General features: G+C 39.7%; 1 protein-coding gene across 3 annotated transcripts in view; it reads left to right on the top strand.

Moving 5' to 3' along the window:
• ntm (neurotrimin) overlaps positions 1 to 22,706 on the top strand; it is a 945,217-nt gene that overhangs the window by 723,231 nt on the left and 199,280 nt on the right. For 2 of the 3 annotated variants that reach the window (XM_055226834.1, XM_055226832.1), the window contains exon 1: positions 20,186 to 20,711. In XM_055226834.1, the coding sequence (XP_055082809.1) occupies positions 20,542 to 20,711 (170 nt within the window). In that variant the 5' untranslated portion in view covers positions 20,186 to 20,541. Of the gene's footprint in view, positions 1 to 20,185; positions 20,712 to 22,706 lie in introns of those variants that run through there. The other variant, XM_055226833.1, reaches the window with a different exon arrangement.

Genomic DNA, 22,706 nt, shown 5'->3' with positions numbered 1-22,706 from the left:
GCTTCACATCAAGGAACCACTCACCCGTTCACACACATATTTATACACCAGTCTGCTCTTGCATTTTTGGGTCAGTGGCATAATTTGGTTTCAATATTTTCTTCATCAATATATCGAATCAAATATATCGCTCCACTAATGATGTTTATGTCGAGAGAGGGATTCGAACTGTTAACCTTTGCATCAGTGGGCAAACGCTCTACCAACTGAGCTAAATGGGCGTCAGTAGCTCGGTTGGTAGAGCGTTTGCCCACATGCAAAACAAAAGTCCTAATTTTCTGCATTTAAATAAATACATCCCGACAATTCATTATAAGCAGATGACAATGTGCTCAGCTACTTATCACTGATGGCTCTGATTAAACCTTTTGATACAGGAACATTTAATTCCAGATCACATGACTGCATAAGGCTGAGGACGAGCCGTGACAAAACTGAGACGGAAAAGAGGCTTTTAGCTGTTTTGCTTCACAAAAATGAAATGCACAGAAGGAAAACTGGATACTTTGGAGACACAATCGCAATTTAATAATCTGGTAACCAACTTTTATACTCACACCTGTTTTAATGTTTTCTATGGACTTGTGTATTTGTTTGTTTTGTTTGTTTGTTTTTCTGGGCACTTGTGAAAAGAGAGAAAGAAACCAGTGTTCGTTTTGGCAAGATTTGGACAATTGTATTTGTTAGTATTTAGTATTTTGGATCAATCTTGTTAAAATAAAATGTAATTCAAATATTGTGTGTTTAGTTTTAATGTAGTTTTCAGTTCAAAAATGTCATGCTGATTCTGACGATTAAATCCATAGTTTTAGTCGAACTGAAATTATAATTATATTTTAGTGTACAAAACACTCGGTTTAACTGACAACAAATGGACCAATGTGATCTCCAGAGTCACTGTTTTTGCTCGTGTTAATGATTTTACTTTATCCATCACTCCCTGTCTGCCCATAGTTACTCAGTTTTATTACTTAAGTGAAAGAAGCAAAAAGTTACTCAAGTAAAAGTAAAAGTATCACATGAAAAAAATATACTTAAGTAACAGTATTTAATATATTAAAATGTACTTCTGGAGTTAAAAGTATTTCACACAAGTCCTGTTATTTATTTATTTATTTATTTTTAAGAATTAAGTGTAGTAAAGATTTAAAAATGATACATATTTTGGTGAACACTAACAATATGAATATGTTTCTCAACTTTTCTTATGAATTTTGTGTGTTTACTTTTGTTTATCCAAAGCTGAAGCTCGAAAAACACGACCATGTTAAAAATAACCCATGAAATCATATCAAAAGTACTTTTTACTTTTCAGTCCTGTTGCAAAATAAAACATGTGGAGTAGAAAGTACAGATACTGCTCTCAAATGCAGTGAAGTAAAAGTAAAAAGTATCCACTGTAAAATGTACTTAAGTAGAATTTTTAGGTATATGTACTTTACTCTGTGTACTTCATTACCTTCCACCACTGCAGAAACGTAAACCCAGTTCCCTCTGCTGCAACTGTATGAAAAATATAGGACCTTTCCATTGTAGAAGCAGCACTGCAAAAGAGAAATGGCAGAAAAATAAACAAAGAAAGAAATAACATATGAAAACTGGAGAATATACATGTTCAAGAATCATCAAAAACAGAAGTAGCAATATTTTTAAAAAGTCTAGCATAGCAGTGCCATTAGCTTTAGCCAAAACACTATATGCACACCAGGAGGAGCACTGAATGTATCGTATTAAATATAGAATCTTTTTTTTTTTTTTATGTGGTCCATAGTGTAGGAGGTGCAGAGCAGGATTCAATGAGTCCTTTATGAGCTGTTCCATGAGCCACACAGGCACCAGGCAGACACTGACCACTGACCAGTCCAGTCATTATCAATATTTTATACTGCGCTCACTATAATACAGCTCACCAGGTATGCAAGGATCAGGCCCCCTCTGTAACACTGCAAACTCTGTATCACATTTGCCAACCAAGTTTTTTTATTTTATATTTTTTTAGTGTTATTATATTGTTTCTTTGGCCTATGGAAAGACAGAACCTACAAGATGCCCCACTTCTAGAAGCAAGGGATATAAGCCATTGTCCTACTTTCCTACTTTTACTAATTTGAGATAATAAGGAATCCATAGGCATCGCCCATCTGTGTCCCCCAGTAGATATGTTCAAATTAAACTAGCTTTTACCGATGATAATTGTAATGCTGTTTTTTCCTCATATACAAAAATATTGAACCTAATGGCCAAGTTGTTCATGATATAATTTGGTGTTTTCGTTCCCAAGTTGACTATCCAATCAAAACCTAAACCTAAAATGACTCTCTCTGATCTGAACGGTCACTAACTAGACCCCAGCACCTGCAGACAATCATCAATCAGTGCTAATGCAGCCTCTACAGCTCAGGGAGTGAATTCTGGAGGTTCTGAGATTTCACATGAGGTCTGTTCACATACTAAGATTGAGACAAATGTGTCCTGTTTGTATAAGTACTCACAACAGAGCATATATGTTTATATTCAGAGTATTTTCACTTTAAGAATTGAACTAATACTTGTACTACAGCCAGCTCGTGGTTCAATGCTTTAAATGTCATTTTGTTGTTGTTTTTGTTGTTGTTTCAGTAGTAGTTGTTTTAGTTGTTCTTGCAGCAACTAAAACAACTACTACCACTACTACTACTACTACTCAGAATCAGAATCAGAAGACATTTATTGCTATTGTCTGTGAACACTACTATTAAAGCAACAACTAATACTACTACTACTACTACTACTAAGAAAACAACAACCAAAACTACCACTACCACTACTACTACTAAAGCAACAACTAAAACTACTACTACTGCTACTACTACTACTACTAAAGCAACAACTAAAACTACTGCTACTACTACTACTGGTACAACTGCTACTACTACTACTATAACTATTGCTGCTACTGCTACTACTACTACTAAAGCAACAACTAAAACTACTGCTACTACTACTGGTACAACTGCTACTACTACTACTACTACTACTACTATAACTATTGCTGCTACTACTACTACTAAAGCAACAACTAAAACTGATAAATATCACTAAATAATCAGGTTGAGCTGTGATCAGAGTGTGTCACAGATCAGAGAGCAGTCTTCTCGTCTCCTCGTGCCGTTTGAGCTCTGTAGATCCTTGTGTAGCGGCTCTTATGGCGCTGTTTGATTGACAGTTGTGTTAGAATGGCTCACAGTGGTCATTACACTGATTACCTCCATTACACCGTCAGTCTTAGGCAGCTGATGAGCACACTCACAATCCTCCGTCCATCACGGCTGCTCCGGTCCCTGCCGTTCATCTCAATTAGGACGCGTTCAAATGGCGAGCTTGTTGCCCTTGGAGCGTTTGACTTCCTGCTTCCCCCCGAGGGTTCGAATCTGCCTCACCAACAACATGTCAGTTAGTTTACCTGCAGACGAATGCATTTTCACAGCCATATACAGTATTTTGCTAGGTGTCAGAACGTATACACAAGCAAAGTATACAATGTGTAAGATGAAGCCATTTTGTGTGCGGGCCCTGACCCCACTCACTCTCTCCCACACACAGGGTTTTGATTATAGAAGCCAATTATGGAGCTGTGTGCTGGCCATTAGTGCAGGAAGACATAGACCAGGCTTGTTTTTGTTTTCTGGTGAAGGTTGACAATTATTACATTGCTATGGGGTGCGATGGTAACTACGGTGGTACTTTCAAATGGTTTGGAAGTTGTTAGCTGCGACCGTGGCTAAGTTGTGAAGGTTTTAACAAAGTAAAATATGAAAATCTTTTTAAAATCCAACAGTTCCTCTAAAAAAACTCAATGATTGGCTGATGTGTGTCATGTGGAGTTGTGTTTTGTTTCATTCACACTTGTTTAACACACAAACCCTGCAGATTTAGGTTCTTGAGTTCTTCTCTCAAACCGAAAACACTCTGTTCCGCCTTGTGATGTCATGTGGTAATACAGGAAGTGCTCCACTGTGTTTTTAAACTCCACACACCTTCACTAAAGGCATTTAATAATTAGAATCAGCGCTGGAATACTGAAAAAAGGTAAAAGGAGCTGTAAACTTGAACTACCGCTTCATGACATCACAAGGTGGAACGGAGCATTTTTTGAACTGAGCATGGGTGCACTTCTTGCTCCATCGATTCTGCTTACAATTCACTGTCTGTCTCCCCTCTGCTGTCCAACTCATTATCATTTTTGGTCTTAAAATGTTCGTATCAACCTGCTCTACATGATCCTGGTGTTTTTATTTTGCCATTGTGGCTGTAAATCCCTTAGGTCACTCCCATTAGCACTAGCAACAGGTTTGATTGACAGCGTTGCTAAGTGGCCACTCCCTTGTAAACCAGCCGCATTACCTTCAACAGCCTCGCTCCGGATTGGCTCTTTGGTTGCTATGATACCCCAAATATAAAACTCTGCTCCAAATCCACCCCTATAACTGCTCGCCTCGATGAGCATCATAGTCCGCTTCTTTACAGTCTATGCATGTAACACATCATTCAAATTCCCCATATGGACTTTATGCTAAAAGTGCAGGTGCTGTTCACTAAGCACAGTCCGCTAATGGTCCACTAAAAGCTTGTAATCGGCCCAGACAATAGCCGTGGGACATTACCATAGATATTTCCTTATTGTAAACATTTCTATGACTCTTATCATGCATTATTTATGTTGAATATAATACTCTTAGTGCTGATTTAAATTATAAATAGTACACTCTTATGATGTCTATAGATCTGTGTTCCATTCTTTCCATCTGTAGTAAACATGGTTACCTTGAGCCTTGTAGTATTCAGTGGATCAAGGTTAATATTTCTACTTCTATTCAAGCTAAATGGCTTTGTCTGAATCAAAGTCATTCACTTCACTGTGAAGCCTAATACGCTTTTCTTCACTTTTCAATCGACCCTTGAAGCAACAGAGCAATGCCACTGCAAGATTACCTTTGGACTCTATGATGGAACAAGAAGAAATATATACATACAAATAAACTGAAATATTTAAAGCCCCACCTTGTAACTTTTTAACCATTAACCATATTGGATGTCTTATCACACAGAAAAACAAGCATTCTTTTGACTCTTACTTGGCCTGCTTGTTACCATGGATATGTTGTTCTTTGTTGCAAGTGTTTTAATATCGTCTTAATGGAGAATGTTCCAAAGTATGGCTTTAACTTTCTATATCCATGGAATCATGCAGGTGACATGGCACCTCCAGGAAGTAACTTCAAAAGTGAACAGTAACAAGTGAGACAACAGTAGCTCAATCGGTAGAGAGTTTATCCATTGAAGGCTGGGAGTTCAAATCCCGCTCTCGACATAAAACATCATGACTGTGCAGATCCACTGACCCACAGGTCGGCGGTGCGATTCTATCTCCCACAGATGAATGCTGTTGTTGTGTCTTTGGGCAAGACACTTAACCCACCTCGCCCCCAGTGTCTGCGTACACTGGTGTGTGAATGTGTGAGCGCGATATAAAGTGCTTTGAGTGCCTTGAACGTGGAAAAGCGATATATCAATATATACGTTACCATGACCATTTACCTGAGCATTTTAATTCTTTTTATTCCATTTCAAGATTTCCATAACGACTCCTTTTTACCCGAATAATACCCAAAGTTTGAGTCAAATTCTGAGTGGTATAACTTCACCTTAAAGTGCCAATGCTTCCGGCTGCTTCCAATTCATATAACACAATTTGACATTTAGCCGCTAAGCCTGTTCAACTTCCCTCACTTTTCGGTCACAGTTGGTCTAATTAAAACTTATTATCATCTTTTGCAGGGAGCCCTCCTCGATACAAAGATTAGGTCGTTTCCTCAGTGGGGCCCCCATCGTGCTCTTAATATGCAGTCCTTGTGCTGCTCTAATGGTAGATGGTCACATTTTTATATAGCACTTTTCCAATTTCAAGACACTCAAAGGAGCCACTCACCATCCACACACACATTCATACACTGGGGTGAGGTGTGTTGCCCAAGTACACAATGACTGTATTCATCTGTGGGAGCTGGAATCACACCTCCAACCTGTGGGTCAGTGGATCTAACCGCTCTAGCAATGATGTTTGTCGATATGAGTTGCTTAAGTATCTTGTCCAAGTGTTTTGTCCAAGAACACAACGACAGCTCTACCAATGATGTTTGTGCCGAGACGAGGTAGTTAAGTGAACCGTCAAGAGCGGGACTCGAACCGCCAACCTTTGAATCGGTGAAGAAACCCTCTACCAACTGATCCACTGTCGCCTACTGCCTGCACCATATCCAAAACTGCCGAGAGGTAGAATCCCGTGTGTTGAATAGCAGTGAATATTGTGGTATTAAATTACTCGGAGCGGAGGCAGTGCTCTGAGTAATTGCATATGTAGATTTTTTTTAGTTTTTTTTTTTTAGTATCTCGCTACAAATGGAAATGCAGGGTAGACCACCGTGACAGCAACAGAAAGCGCAATTAGGCAGAACCAAGAACCTCCTATTTGTCTTAACACTATACTCTCCACATGCACAATAAAACAAGCCTTCCATGACAACACATCATCGTCCAGTCTTATTTTTAACATAGAAAAAGATGCTATTCTTCAAATGGCTCCCGTGTACAGTACAGACTCCTTCCTCAGACGGGATGAAGTCGTCACGCCCACACATTGCCAGCTCCACGGCGCAGTGCCTTAGGATATTTGCTCATGATTTCAGATACTGTTTCTATTATCTCCGAGCGCTAGTTGTCACGGCATCACTTAAGTCTACTGCGGTCGTTAAACTGATCTGATTTCCTCAACTTATTCTCGGAAAGCCGCCGGGACGATCATTAATTAGCTCAGGCAACACAAAGAGAAGAAGCTTGTTTGATATGCTCGTTCTGTCCCTACAAACTCCAATAATGATAATGTGATGTGGAGCTAGTGTTAGAGTGCCCTCAGGGTCTACTGTGTTATTAGCACTATTTACTTTAGCATTTACTTTGTCTCTGTCCAGTCTAAATCAACTTAAAGCAACTGTACAATGATGTGTAATCACCTATAACATTTACTGATAACAATTGTAATGCTGATTTATTCTTAGTTACAACAATCATTGGACATGATGGACAAGTTGTTTTAAGTCATTTTCACACAGTGTGCTCTGCGGTGCGCCCTCCAGACGCTTTAGATTTACTTCTGTTTACTTCACTTTTGGGTCGACCCTGTTCATACACCGTGAGCCACGTAAGAGTCCATCAGCTGATCAAAGAACTTATTTCTACGCACTTCAAGCGACAGAGCCCCGTGAATACACATGCGAATGCTCACTTCCCCTAAACGTCGTGGTCTCTTCTTTCACCTGTGGCTAAATACACTGTGAGGACTGAATGTGGAGGTGGTGTGGTGAAAAGAGAAAAAGCTTTTAGAACGTCACACAGACCCAGGCTCACCTGCGCAGACAGAGGCAGGAGACTAGTCTCCTTCTGGAGACTGATATTAAGTTGATCCAAATTGACTTGTCAGACAAACATGTCAAACACAGCACTGCAGCACCCATTCATAAAAATATATATGATCTGAGCGCTTTTTTGTCCAATTCCAACTCCCGGACTGCGTAGGTCAGCCGGGTTCAGCCAGAGGTCGGCCCAAGCTCAACTGTGTTCACACCACTCTTGTCCCACTCCAGAGTGTGAGTGGAGCCGCTCCCAAGTGTGAGTGGAGCCCCTCTGAGACCTCCTGTTTCAAGCGCTCTGGGACCAGCCGTTTACTGTGGTCCAGAATGTGACTGTTGTGTTCACACTGGCCTAAGCACTGCTCTTGGAGGGAATGGTCTTTTAGGTCGACCTGAGGCAGTGTGAAAAGTTGCAATTTTGTGTTTTGGTTCTCAAGACGCTTATCCAGTCAGAAAGCAGAATGAGCCTCTCATGAGTCTCTCATTTATGTTGCCAGGTTGCAATGCTGAAATCATGAATTCTTACTACCTAAACTTTAACCTCAGTCAGTCATCTGCGTCTGCTGCTGCAGTATATGCTGTTTATATTCTGAGAATGAGATAAACTTGTGTGTGTCTTCTGCAGGCTCTGGTAACACATTATTTTTTTTTTTTAACTGCTAAAGCGCAGACTACGTACAGCTGTTGTTGATAATCTGCTTGTCTGTTGTTGCCTGTTTCAGAGATTTATTTTCTAACTTTATGCATGTCTACAGTTTTGTGAAGCGACTGCTGTTGTGATTTTGAGCTCTACCAAAATAAACGGAACAGAATTAATTTCCAAGAAATTTATGACTAATACTGTCTTTCTACTGTGTTCAGTTTCTTGTTAAATTTCATCTTTACCACAACACAACACAACTAACTATAGGATACGATATTTACTGAGGATATGAATAGATGTGGGGGATGGGGAGAAATTCAGGATGGGGGCTCTGTCTTGGATGGTTAGGTTCCAGCCGATTGAAGACCCTCACCTTCTGTAGATGGTGAGGTCTTCGGGCTGAAAGATGAACAGACACAGGGAGGGAGGGGTCAAGAGAGCGGAGACAGGGGGTGTTGCCAGGATAGGCTTGTATAAATAGGACTTCTGGGTAATTAGAGGTGTGTTTGAGGTGAGGTCCTGCTCTTGAAGCTGTTATTCATATCAACTCCACATCTTTGTAGTTTGAGTCCAAATCCCATATTGGGTTTTTAGTCTGTCAGACTGGTGCGTACCGAGCCATTTACAAAGACACCAAACTGTGTGTCACCTCCTGTGTCTTATCCCCTGGAACTGACACACAAACAAGCCCCACTGTGATAAACCCCAGCCAGTGTTGGGAAGTAACCATAGACTGTGTAAAGAAGTGGACAAAGAGTGTTGAGCTTATCGAGGCTCACAGTTACAGGGGCCAATTAGGAGCCAAGTTTCATATTTGGAATTCCAACCATGAGTATAATAGCAACCAAAGAGCCAATCCAGAGAGAGGCTGTTAAAGGTAATGCCCCCTCCTGCCCGCACCACTGTTTTAGCAGGGAGCGGGCAGTTAGTAATGCTGTTGATTTTAAGATCAAAATGTCCATGCTCACTGCAGCAGTGACACACACACAATTTTTCAATGTAAAGTGAATTGAAGCCAGAGTTGATGGAGCCGGAAGCGCGCTCATGAGCACTTCCTATTTGGAATGTGACTGCTAACAGGTTAACTATGTTCATTTATATGCAATCTATAGTTGAGTCCAATTCACATTTTGGCTTTTTTGTCTGTAAATGGCCCAGTATGCACCAATCTAACAAAGACACCAAACTGTGTCCGCTGGAATCAAAACCAAACAAACCCCACTGTGATGAACCACTGAGCCAGTGTTGGGAAGTAACTGAATATATGTGCCAAAAATACATATTTGGAATACTGATTGTGAGTAACTGAAAATTGAATTATTTGATGAAATACAATGCAAACGCCACAGCATTTACCATTAATGATACATTATGTACCTGCTGGAGGGTCCATCACCTGCTTGTCTCCTTGGACATGTACTTATTGCTTAGCCCACTATGTCCTGTAGCATTGACCTTATCTATCTCTATGTAGACCAGGGGCGTCAAACACATTTTCACCGAGGGCCACATTAGCAAAATGGCTGCCCTCAAAGGGCCAGATGTACAACTTTTTTAACTTGTTAATTAACTGTTTCTGTATTTATTACTTATTCAAATTACAAATATTGCATATGCATTTGCCTAGATGTAAAAAATATGGCTGTGTAACTGTGTATCTCCTGATAAAATGACATTTTAAGACCATCATATTAATTTTCCCTCTCGAGGGCCACATAAAATGTTGTGAAGGGCCACATTTGGCCCCCGGGCCTTGAGTTTGACACATGTGATGTAGACAAACTAGTGACACTGTTCAGCGTTTTATTTGTTCAACAGAAACACCGGTAATGGAACAAAAGCCTGATAGATGTGTTTAATGTCATACTGTGGAACATTCAGGTGCGGTATTAGTAAAAAAAATAAATAAATAAATAATGAATTAAAAAAAGAAAACACAGCTCTTCTGTTTGAATGCATGTACAGTTTTTCTTCTATATTTAGTTTCAAAACATAAGGCTGTTTTAATCATATGTCAAGTTTTTACACTAATGCAACTTAAAGAGAACGTATGAAGGATTCTGTGATTGGACTATGTAACTAAATACATTATATAATTATAAATATTTTGTATTATCAACACTGTGCAAAGCCAAGAATTCTGCACATTTACAGAGCTCTATAGAGACAGACATAGACCAGGGCTCGGCAACATGTGGCTCCTGAGCCACATGCTGCTTTTTCTTCCTTATACTGCTTATGTGCGTGGCTTGGGAATTTAGGTTATAAGTATTTAATTGAACTGCATTTATCTTTTTTTTTTTTAAATTGTAGTTTAAATTGGAAGATTATTGTGCTTTTGAAATATTAAAATAAAATTATATATATATATATTTTTTTTTTGTCTCTCAAAATAAGTGTCACATAAGCTGGTGTTCTCGCCAAAACAAACACTGCTCATGCCTCACAGATGACAGCTCACAGTCCTGCGTAAAGATGAAAGTGACTTCGTAGAACCCTGATTTGCGGACGCTGTGCAGACTCAGGAGCAGAAGTCTCTGTAGTAATTCATGGATTTCATAAGCAACACACTATAGTTGTTTATACAAAGTCTAAAGGTAAAAAAAAATAAAAATAAAATGTTATATATATATATGTGTGTATATATATATATATATATATATATATATATATATATATATATATATAATCTCTTCTTTTTATACGTCAGAAGTATTTGGTTCCCAGTGTTTCTTTTGTTTTGTTTTTTTTCCATGGAAACCGGGTCTAAATGGCTCTGGGGGCTAAAGGTTGCTGACCCCTGCCATAGACTGTATATACATATAGACATGGGTAACCTGCTGGCAGCAGAGTTCCAAATAGGAGGTGATCATAGGCTGCACTTCCGGCTCCATCAACTCGGGCTCTAATTCACTTTACACTGGTAAACTTGCCCCTCTCTCCATAAGTGGTGCTGTCAGGTTCATCGTTTCAGTCTTAAAATCTTTTTATTAACCCGTTCTCCAGATTGGTTCTATGATAACCATGGTCGGAATGTCAAATATGGAACTTGGCTCCAAATATGCCTCTATAACTGCTTGCCTCAATGAGCTTCTTGACGTCACACTCACTCACAGTCTCAGTCCACTTCTTCATACAGTCTATGGGACAGACATCCTCCTCCGATATCACACGGAGACACACACAAGGGCCAATGACTCTCCCCAGACAAAACAGAATCAGCTCATTTCATATGCTCTTTCAGAAAATAAACTCTTTTTTTTCTAAATATGAAGCCCCAAATATATATGTTTGGGTGATTGAAGTGTTTTTAGTCAAACTTATCTTATACTGTCAAATGTCTTCAGCGTGTCATTCAAATCCTTGGCATCAGCATCGATAAAAGCTCCAAATGCTTGGGAAGTCTGACGGATGTGATTTTGTCAGTTTGGACACATGCTTAACCATTCATCTAAGACCTGCCATTTCAAACACTATAAATAGTATCATTTGAACAGGGCACTGCATCACTGTCACACTGAACCCTCAATATGGAACAATGCAAACCTCACTAGCTTCAATGGGTTGGGTTCATGTGAAATCATAAACGTCTAGGATGTCTATAGTTTAAAACAGCTGAAGGACGGGTCAGAAGTCTAAGCTAGAACTGGCTGTTAAGGTGTCAGATGGCAGATTTGTTGACCTGGTTTATGGTTAAAATCTTTTAAGGAAGGCGGCAGTAGCTCATTTGGTAGCGTTTGTCCTCTGATCTGAAGGTTGGCGGTTTGATCCCACTTTTGTCATAAACATCATTGGTAGATTATCAATGGTCATGTCTTGATTTACAGACAAAATAGCGAAATAAAAACACCGGGATCATGTAGAGCGGGTTAATACAAACATTTTAAGGGCAGCAGTTCTAAAAGAGGGGTGGCAGTTTTTCAATGTAAAGTGAATTGGAGCCAGAAGTGCGTCCATGCTCACTTCCTATTTCAAACGTGGCGGCTAGCTGGTTAGCCATGCGCATTTATATATACAGTCTATGGTCTGTGTACACTGGTGTATTAATGTGTATCAATAGATTGGTGGTTCTTTTATCATTTTAATTTCTGGGCCTATCCACATGAAACAAAAAACTGAGTGAAAGTTCAACGTCTTCTCTGTCAGTGTAAATAAACAAAAGTGAAATCAGTCTTTCACAATGACCTCAGAAAGTGGAGCTATTCAGCTACAAAGATGAGTTAATCTTGCAGGTTTGTGGACGCAATCCCAATCAAATATTGATAAGGTTCAACGTTTGCAGAGTTCTATTGTGGATTTTTCTTCCACAGAGTTGCACCATAGCCTGTAAAAAGAAGTGGACTAAGTGAGTGTGACGTCACCCACAGCGTTCAGCTCCAGTCAAATAAAGCTCATCGAGGCTAGAGCAGTTATAGCGGACAATTTGGACCCAAGTTGCATATTAGAAATTTCAATCGCGAGTGTCATAGCAACCAAAGAACCAATCCAGAGCGAGGTTGTTTAAGGCAACACCCCCTTTTCGCCGGCACCGCTGATTTAAGGTGTGCGGCAACGCCGTCAATCAAACCTGTTGGCGCCTGATTTCTCTGTCATTAATGTTCATATCTGATTAACCGAAAATACCAAAATAAAAATACCAGGATCATGTAGAGCGGGTTAATACGAACATTTTAAGACCAAAAATGACGAGCATGACAGCAAAAATTACAAAGAGAGGGGCCATCGTTTTTCAATGTAAAGTGAATTGGAGCCAGAGTTGGACACGGAAGTGCGCCCATGCTCACTTCCTATTTAGGACACAGCAGCTAGCAGGTTAGCTACACTTGTCCTTGCCACTATCCGAGATATTGAGTTCATCCATTATGTGTTGGTGCGCACATCTCCAGCCAAGTTGATCTAACCATGTCTAGTTCCGTTGTACCGGTCGGCCCCTGAAGTACACATGGATGTATAATTCAACATGTTTTCTCACTGTTTCCTGTCCTTGCGCTGCCATAGTAACCAAGACTTATTTTCTAGTTCTTCTGTTTACATTGCATTGTGTCCAATCCCCCATAACGAATGTGTGTGACTACAGGGCGCTGTGGACTAACTTTATGATTCTCTCCTGCAACTATCATTTTAAATACTTATGAACCGTGTTTGTCTTTGTACTTTGAGTTTAAAAAATATATAGTAGCAAAAACGTTTACTCTTTTAACATTAAAGCGTCGACAGTAGCTCAGTTGGTTGTGGAGGGTTTGTCCACTGATCTGAAGGTTGGTGGTGCATAATCTAATAAATGCAAGACATGATTAATGCACCACTACGGAACATTGAGAAGCCAGGTACAGTGACCGCTCACCCCACGGTTCAGGAACAAAATATCCCATTAAGCACAAGACCTGTTCTTTTACTTAAAACTTTATAAACAAAAACTTTATAAACTGCAAAGTTATAAAAACATGTCACAGAATCTTTTCTCTTAAAACGACAATAATAGTTAGCATGTAGCTGGTTCCCAAGTAGCAGTTTCGTACGTAGCTGGTTAGCCTCCTCGATGCCTTTGAACTCTTATTATTTGGATTTTTTGAAAACGGGAAAAACATATGGAAAATTGACTTCCCAAACCTAAGCGAGCTGTTACTGGTGAGCTCCAAATGTAAGTCTATAACAGTCTGTGACCTGCTTGTCTCCTTGGACATGTAATTGCTTTGCCTGAAATGTTCCGCAGTACCTTGTGTGCGCAGTGACCTTATCTTTCTCAATGAATGACGATGCCACTAGCTTGTCTACACAGTGTTTTATTTGTTTAATTCTAATGTTTATAAGTTGGCATCATTTCTCTATAAAGCCTGAAAGAAGCAGCAAATGAGTTTGTTTAAATGAGTCCATTGGTGCTTGTAACACACGGGCAAATGGTCTGTTGTATTTTATTGTATTTTTGTTATTGGTGTCTTATAAGCCTATTAAAGGGCTCAGTATATCTGTATACAAGACACAATAATCAAATAAATTCATTTGTTTTCAATAGAAATGCCTGTAATGGAACAAATGTAAGATAAGATATGTTGCCATACAGTGGTCCCTCGTTTATCGTGGGGGTTACGTTCTAAAAATAATCCACAATAGGCGAAATCTGCAGCAGTCAGCTTTATTTTTAACAATTATTATATATGTTTTGCAGCTGTAAAACCCCTCACAACACACTTTATACACTTTTCTCAGACAAGGATTAACATTTTCTCTCATTTCTCTCTTGTTTAAACACTCTCAAAGTTCAAACCTTCATAGATAAAAAAAATAAATGAGTACAGTTTAATAGAACAAAACCACATTATTTTCCTCATTCTTTATGTAATGAACCGAAGATTCCTTTATGCCGTAATGGCGCCCTACAGCCTCGTAACTTCTACCTTCCTTCCAGTCCAGAAGTCCAACTTTTTCTGCAATGATTAGCATCTTCCTCGACCTTTTGGGTGCGACCGCAGGTGTCTTTGTCGGTGCAGAACGTTTCATCGACATTGTGGGTTTTGTCAGGCAGAAAAGTCCCACTGTTAGTGAAGACACAGCACAGAGGAGATTGATTGACAATGGTCTACAGTCCCTTAGCCAATCAGGATGCAGAACACAATGCGTTATAGTGAGGGACAACTGTACTGCGAAACATTCAGACCATGCAATAACGATAACAAGTATGCCACATGAAAAACGTACACAGTATATCTTTATTATCTCAGTCAGAGCAAAAAACCTGTCTTACTTCATGGATGGCACAGTGGAGGGAAGTAGTTTCATATTACAAAACTGGCTCCTCTTTTTCCCGTCTGCTCTTTACAGTCTGAAACGCTCAAGTCTATGTCTCCAAACAGCTTCACAAACACATCACTTTGGTCTCATGTTGGTGCTTGGTTTAATCCAATGCATTTAATTGCTCTTTTCGCTCGCCAATTTGCAATTAGCTTTAACAGGTAGCGAGTGCGTGCTCCAAAAATGTAAGAGTGCTTCTGGAAAAGTTTGTAATGAATTTAAAAAAGCATTTTGAAAACAGACCGTTGGTAACTGCATCTGTGGGCGCGTTTAACTTCACGCCGGCAAAGATTTCAAATGCCTCTTGTTGTCGGAGCGTGTTTTATTTTTATTATTTTATTTTCTTCATGGCCCCTGGTGCAGTGCAGATGACAGAACGCCCGGGGTTTGTTAAAATGAAATCTGAAATCAAACATTGATTGCGCAGTGAGGGGTGGAGCGGGGCTAACACACACTGTGAGAAAGCCCAATGGATTCAAAGGGCCGATTCTAATAATTTGTCTTTATTTCTACAGGGAGAGCCCGATGAGCGCTCCAGACTCTATTTTTCATGTTTAAAATACAGAACGATACAAAAACGAGGTCCACTTAAACATTTATACTCACACCTGCTCCTGTTTTTAATGTTTTAACACCACATTATTAAAGTACATTAGTGGCACCAATCTATCCAGTTTTGCCTGTCCTTGGAAGCACAATAACCCATCCATGCAGGGACTCCCAGACTTCCCACACCCCAGACGCTTCCTCCAGCTCCTCCAGTGGGACCCCGAGGCGTTCCAAGGCCAGCCGAGAGACATAGTTTTCCGTTATTTTGCTGCCAGCTACAAACAAAATAACCAAAAGCTTATTTTTTTCCACATTTCAATTCGACTTTGACCAGTTTTTAGACGTAGACAATCATGAGGTCTTGGATTAGAAGCTCCTGTATCAAAGTTCAACAAACAAGTGAGATATTGAGTCAGTCTATCGTCGTAGTCCCTTTTAAATACAGTGTTCTTCTGACACATAGCGTATTTTCCAGTGAGGTAATCCCATAACCGCTAATATAATGTTAACAAGAGCCAAAACGTTCTAAATTTCGCAGCAGATATTCAATTATTGCACTCATCAAAACGACGAGTACAAGGTTTAAGTGCCAGAAAATGGAGGTTTTAGTGTTGATAACTTGGATAGAGGGAGTGTTCTTCAACTTAGAGCTACTTCCTGTATTTTTCTCATCTTTTATTTCCGCAGAGTTGCTACTTAGCTGATATAAACCTGTTATAAATATTTAACACTGGCACGATCACACCAAACGAAGTCATAATTAGAAAAACATGAAAACCTGTTGCTGTTTTCTGATGTATGTTATAATGTTGTTTCCTCATCACAAACATACCTGGAGTTGTGTTTTGTTTCATTGACACATGTTTAGTCCATTTTCCTTAATACAGGACCTTTTAAATGGGATAGAAACAGCTGTGTGTGTTCTTAGTTAACGATTTCATTTGGTCAGCATTCTCAGAGAAGCAGCAGTGATGTGTTGTATAATAAAACTGGCCCTGAATAGACTCAAAATGGCCCGAACGAGGAGAGAGAGATCGCATTTGTTTTACTGATCTGGGCTGACCACTGTGAAGGACAAGTGTTTGAGTGTCTTTGAGCCCCGGCTGTTCAAACGCTTCCAAATACAACACAATACAAATACTTGAGCTCAGTTGGCACAAGGTTCTAGCTGTGAGTGTTCTGTTAAACAATGACACTGGACTCGACACTTTTGTACTACACTTTACAACAAGATTTGGTCTCACGGATAACAGTGTTGGGAACATAGACTGTACATATAAATGGACACTGCTAACATGCTAGGTGGCGTGTTCCAAATAGAAAGCGAGCGTGGATGCGCTTCCAGCTGCATCGACTCTGGCTCCAATTCACTTTACATTGAAAAACTGTGGCCTCTCTCTCTGTAACTGCTGCAGTCAGGCTCATCATTTTGGTCTTAAAATGTTCGTATTAACCTGCTCTACATGATCCTGGTGTTTTTATTCCGCTATAGTGTCCATAAATCAAGATATGAACATTAATAACGGATAAATCAGGTGTCTTCTTTTCTAGTGGTCATTAGCTTTGGCAACAGGTTTGATTTACAGCGTTGCTAAGCGCCCGTTCCCTGCTAAACCAGCGGTGCAGGGGGGAAAGGACGTTACCCTCGACAGCCTCACTCCAGATTGGTTCTTTGGTTGCTATGATACTCACGGTAGGGATTCCAAATATGGATTGACTTCAAATTCACCCCCTATAACCTTTAGCCTTCATTTGACTGGAGCTGAACGCTATGGGTGACGTCACACTCACTTAGTCCACTTCTTTATACAGTCTATATTTGGGAGGTAACTCAATACATGGGCCAAAATTACATGTACTGAATACTAATTTCGAGTAACTGTATTGTGGTACAGTAACATCCTGACTAACGTTTTCGAGTAAAAAAAATCCAAAATTGATTTGTATTGTTACTGTTGACCAAAATCCATATCATTTTAATCAATATTACTACATTTACTTAAAAATACTTAACAAACTTGAGTGAGTATTTCATCCACCCCTGCATGGCTGTGCTTCATCTGCAATTTTAGCTTCGAACTGCACAGAATCAGTGAGAATAAAGAAAACACAGCTCTTATAGTGTGTGTGTGTGTGCACGTGTGTGTGTTGCTCCTGCAGTGCACTCATGTGTGATTTTGTCGTTAATTATACATTAATTAATACACACAAAAAAAATCTGTTTGTAATTATGTCCCATGTTTTAAGTCTCGAATACAATGAAATTCTGTGTAAAACTCTATGTAAAAGTAAAGGCAAGGCAAGTTTATTTGTATAGTGCAATTTGTACACAAGTGCTTTACAGAGTATTTAGAACACAGTACTCTGATTGGCCTATGTAATACATTTTAATGCACGTATTCAGAATTCTGTAACTAGATACATCCTCAAAGTATTCTTCCCATCACTGCTGACCTGTTACTTTCAATACAGAAACATGTCAGTGTTGAGAAGCAGAGGGGGCAGGTGGTACGGCACAGGGGGCAGGTGGTACAGCACAGGGGGCAGGTGGTACGGCACAGGGGGCAGGTGGTACAGCACAGGGGGCAGGTGGTCAAGGGCAGGGGGCAGGGATAGATCCTTTCACTGTTTAATATAGACTAACAATTTGATATTCCACATATATCAGAGGGGAGTAGTTCAATCAGCCTATACATTTACCCCGCTAAATATAACTGACTCAATATAACTGACTTTTAAATACATTTTTTTTCCTTTCAGAGTAATTTCCAGACCTCATACTTTGACTCCTATAGAAAGTTTGTTCTTCACACATATTTCAAATTATTTACTTTATTTCCACAATATACAATATTTCTATACTTTAAGTTCCACTGCTACATCTTTTTTCTTACTGAAGTGAAACATTGTGACCAAAGCTATTTTCTCATCTGTTCTAATGTTGTTTCCTCATCATAAACAGACCTGGAGTTGTGTTTTGTTTCATTCACACATGTTAAACGCACAAACCCTGCATATTTAGTTCTTCTCTCAAACAGAAAACACTCTGTTCCACCTTGTGATGTCATGTTGTAATACAGGAAGTGCTCCAGTGTGTTTTTAAACTCCATACACTTTCACTAGAATCATTTGGATAATTTCAGCCCTGGAATTGTCAATCTCTAATCTAAAGATAAAAGGAGCTGTTAACTTGAAAACTACCACTTCATGACATCACAAGGTGGAACAGAGCATTTTGAGCTTTGGAGATGTAGACAGACTAATAGTAAAGTGTTACTCAAACATGTGTGAATGAAACAAAACACAACTTTAAGCCTGTTTTTGAAAAGGTAACAGCATTAGAACATGGCTTAAATCATTTTGTGTAATATAGGACTTTTAAAATGGTGTGTTTCTGGCAGCTCTTTCAGATCTGATTCAGTTTGTCTCATTTTTGTGTCTGTTTGAAAATACCAGATGTGCTGCAGTTTTTCATGTTTTGTCCTTCACAGTGCATTAACTTCAAATGATTCTCTTACTATTACTTTTACCTGAGTAGCAGCTCCCCACATACTTTTTTCAAGTAATTTCTATGACCTATAGTTTGGATTTCTACTTGACAATTTTAAAGTAACTGTACTTAAGAAGCCTACATTTTTTGGCACTAGTCTACCCTCCTCTGACAACGACAGAGGAGAGTAGTTCTTTTATTTCGCCATGTCATCAGATGTAAGTTTGATCTGATTGGTCCTCTTTAGTCCTTTTTTAATATTATTACTTATTTAACAGCACATTAATTGAACAACAGCAAAATAACAATAATTTAAATAAAAAAGAAAGAGAAAAAATGAAAAACAAGAAAACTTGAAGCAACAAAACATGAGAACTAAATAATAAAGTAAAATGTACAGCAAAACATTTTTTTTCCTTTCATTAACAAAATTATCTTTTTTTCTTTCTTTCTTTTTTTTAATTTTATTTTATTTTTTTGCCAGAGGTCTATGTTCCAAGACTAAACTCCTATAATCTCTATTTCAAACTATTTTAAATTTTTTTTTTAATATATGGATATGAATAGTTTGGCTTGAGTTTTGTCCCACTGTTTTATCACATCATAAACACATTAACATCCATCGAAAATACTTTACACAGAAGTTCACATTTTTCTGCAAATTTAATTTTGTGCAAATGATATTTACCCAACAGAATTAGCAAATTAACACATTTTAGTTGAATAAAGTTCCAAATGTTTCCAGAATAGATGTTTAAAGTCTCAATCTGAGTATCACAGAAGTTGCATTTTGAAAATGCTTCAGCACATTTAAAAAAAAGAAAAAAAAAAAGGAAAAAAAAAGTGGAATTTATTTTGTGTAATATTTCCCAAAGTACTTCTTAAACTTTATTGTCGATGCAGTAGTTGAAGGGCACCTGTCTTGTCCCGTTGGAGAGTTCCCGGGTCCAGTGGCTTTGCAGACAGACTCTGACATTTAAAGTTTGAAGTATTTCCTCATATGTTTGCACAATTTTTGCTCCTCTCTGTCTCTTATAAAGTCTTATGCCGCGTGTGACGTCACTCACCCAAACAACAATGCACCGCGCACATACACACGCACACACACACACACACACACACACACACCCCTACACACACACACCCACACACACACACAGAGCCATTGACAGCGCTGTAAATGACACACTTGGCTCGTTGTGCGTCTTGCTTCTCTCTCCTCTCGGACTGTGTCACTTCTCCCTCCCGCCTGCCCCCCTCTCCCTGCCTCCTCCTCGGGCAGCTCCAGCAGACAGCGGGCTACTCCTGCACCCCCGAGCTCCTCTCTCTAGTCTCTGCTATCGCTAACAAACTTGGAAGGAATACGAAAGCAGCGGGCAGCTTTTTTTTTTTTTTTTTAATCCTCGCTCTGTGCTTAAGCGGCAGTGTCAGGCAGCGCGCGCATTGGCTACGTGTCCAAACCCCACCGCGCGCGCTTACCTGGAGAGCAGATTGGGGATTAAGACGAATGTACCGAGGGTGAAACCACTACCACTTGGGGGGAGCGTGTAGTGGACTCGTTGTCTCGGACTGGGATTGTTTTGTTTTGTTTTGTTTTTACGCCGCGCGCGGGGCTGGACACGACGATGTCCGTCAGGGGAGACTGGGTCGCGTTTTCCAAATTCTCTTTTCTTCTCTCTCTGAGGATCTTGCTTCTTGTGCCTGCAGGATCTGTCCGCAGCCAAGGAGACGCGCAGTCCGACAACAAAGTCATGGACAACATCACCGTGCGCCAAGGGGAGAGCGTGTTTCTCAGGTAAGACGCTTTATCATGTGTTCTGTTCCCTGCACTGGCTTCTGCTGCTAATTTCTTTGGATTTGTGAAATGGCATGAATAAAGTTAATGTTTTAGTATCTGTCAGTGTTGGAAAAAGAGGGGGATTGTATCGGATTAAGCTATGGACGCGTGCAGTTCAAGCGCGCTGTACTAATCTTGAGCAGCTGCTAACCAAAGACTTACCGGCTTTTAATTGTTGTGTGACGAGGCAGAACTAACGGAAAAAGGGGGGAACAGACAAGTATCTATGTGTCTGTGTGTCTAGAAACTCACGTGAAGTTGTTATGTGTGCGCGCGCGGGGGGAAAGTATGTTGCCAAGTGTAAAAAAATAAATAAAAATGTCGTAAAGAGCCAGGGCGCAGAGATGGATTGACTTGCAATTCCTCAAGATGGAAGATTGTCTGCGCTGACCTCCCCCCCCCTCCTCCTCCTCCTCCTCTTCCTCCTGCCCCTCTCCCCTCCTCGCGGGCTTACTGGACATAGAGGGATTTATAATGCCTTCAAGGGTTGTCGGGAAACGTAAACCCAGCAGGCGCAATAACAACTCCTGCAGAAGAAATGCGCCTCTTTAGCTCTCAGCGCTGATAAGGTGATGCGGGGCAAAGGAGAGAAGGACAGGACAGGAGAGGAGAGGAGGAGAAGGGCGCGTGGTAGGGGGGGGAGAGGACAGTGAGGTGTGCTGTGGTTACGTTTGGCTGCGGTGGTGCTTTAAGCTGCTGGTTATTTGCTATATGTGTTGTGCAGTGTGTATGAATCACTCTGAAGATACTGCCATGAGATAAGTAACAGTGTTTGACAAAGTAGTTTAACATTGTGGCTTATAATGCTACTTCCTCTTCCTATTTCCTCTAACCGCTGAGGTCTACAGTTAGTATAATACATGATATACTGCGTTTTACTAAATACATAAATATACAAATGCAATATAAACTTTTTTGTCCTTTTTTAATCAAGCGCTCTAAGCTGCAACGGTTGGTGTCACTGCTATTAAACTACATCTGTAAAATCAGTTCTCTTCTTAAAGACGATATAAACAGCCATTATATTTGCGTATATTTTTTGTACGCTTATAAATGGAAGCCTGCACAGTTCATAAACGATGACTTGTGCTTAACTGAAGAGCTCGTTCAAGCTAAATTACATGTGTCAAACTCAAGGCCCGGGGGCCAAATGCGGCCCGCCACATAATTTTATATGGCCCGCGAGAAGGCAAATTAAAAGGCATGACTGTCATAAAATAAGTCTATGCTGCTTTAATGTGTACATTGATCCTAAATTAATGAGATTTTCCCAACAAGTGGAGAAATATTTGCAAATAATCATCACAAAATGTTCACGAAGAGGAAAATTGTCAGCATGGAAGGAAGTTAGAAGGACTTTAAGGAGAAAAATCTGTGTGTTTTTTGTGTTACGAGGCGGGGTCGGCACAATCTACGTCTACGTCATTTTGACACCAAACATGTAGCCAAGTGTGCAAAAGTTAGCCTGCAAGAAAAACAGCAAATTGTCCTATAATGAAAAGGCTGTAAAAGTGTGTGCTCTGACCGGATACTTACTTCTAAAAATGTCAGTTTATCAGGAAATACGCAGTTTCACAACAACTTGAATAAGTAATAAATACAGAAACAGTTATTTAACAAGTTATAAAGTAGTTACATTTATTTTACATAACGTTTGTTTACATTTAATGACATTTATACAGCTGCACAGTTACATCTGGCCTTTAATGACACCATTTTGCTGATGTGGCCCTCGGTGAAAATGAGTTTTGACACACCTGGTCTAAATACTATAATATTAACTAATAATGAACTATTAGGGAAGTGAAGAGAGATGATGCTGGCTCCATATTTACATAAATGAATAATAAACTGTTGGATATTAAGATAAATATTGTGAACATTGATCCAGGCTCTGTATTCTTCAGCACAGAGCTATACTTACACTTATACTTGTACTTATACTTGTACATA

The sequence above is a fragment of the Periophthalmus magnuspinnatus genome, chromosome 14, assembly GCF_009829125.3.
Source record: "Periophthalmus magnuspinnatus isolate fPerMag1 chromosome 14, fPerMag1.2.pri, whole genome shotgun sequence".
Classification (NCBI taxonomy): Eukaryota; Metazoa; Chordata; class Actinopteri; order Gobiiformes; family Gobiidae; genus Periophthalmus; species Periophthalmus magnuspinnatus.
The sequence above is the reverse complement of the archived record's forward strand: the minus strand, read 5'-3'. Positions and strand labels throughout refer to the sequence as shown.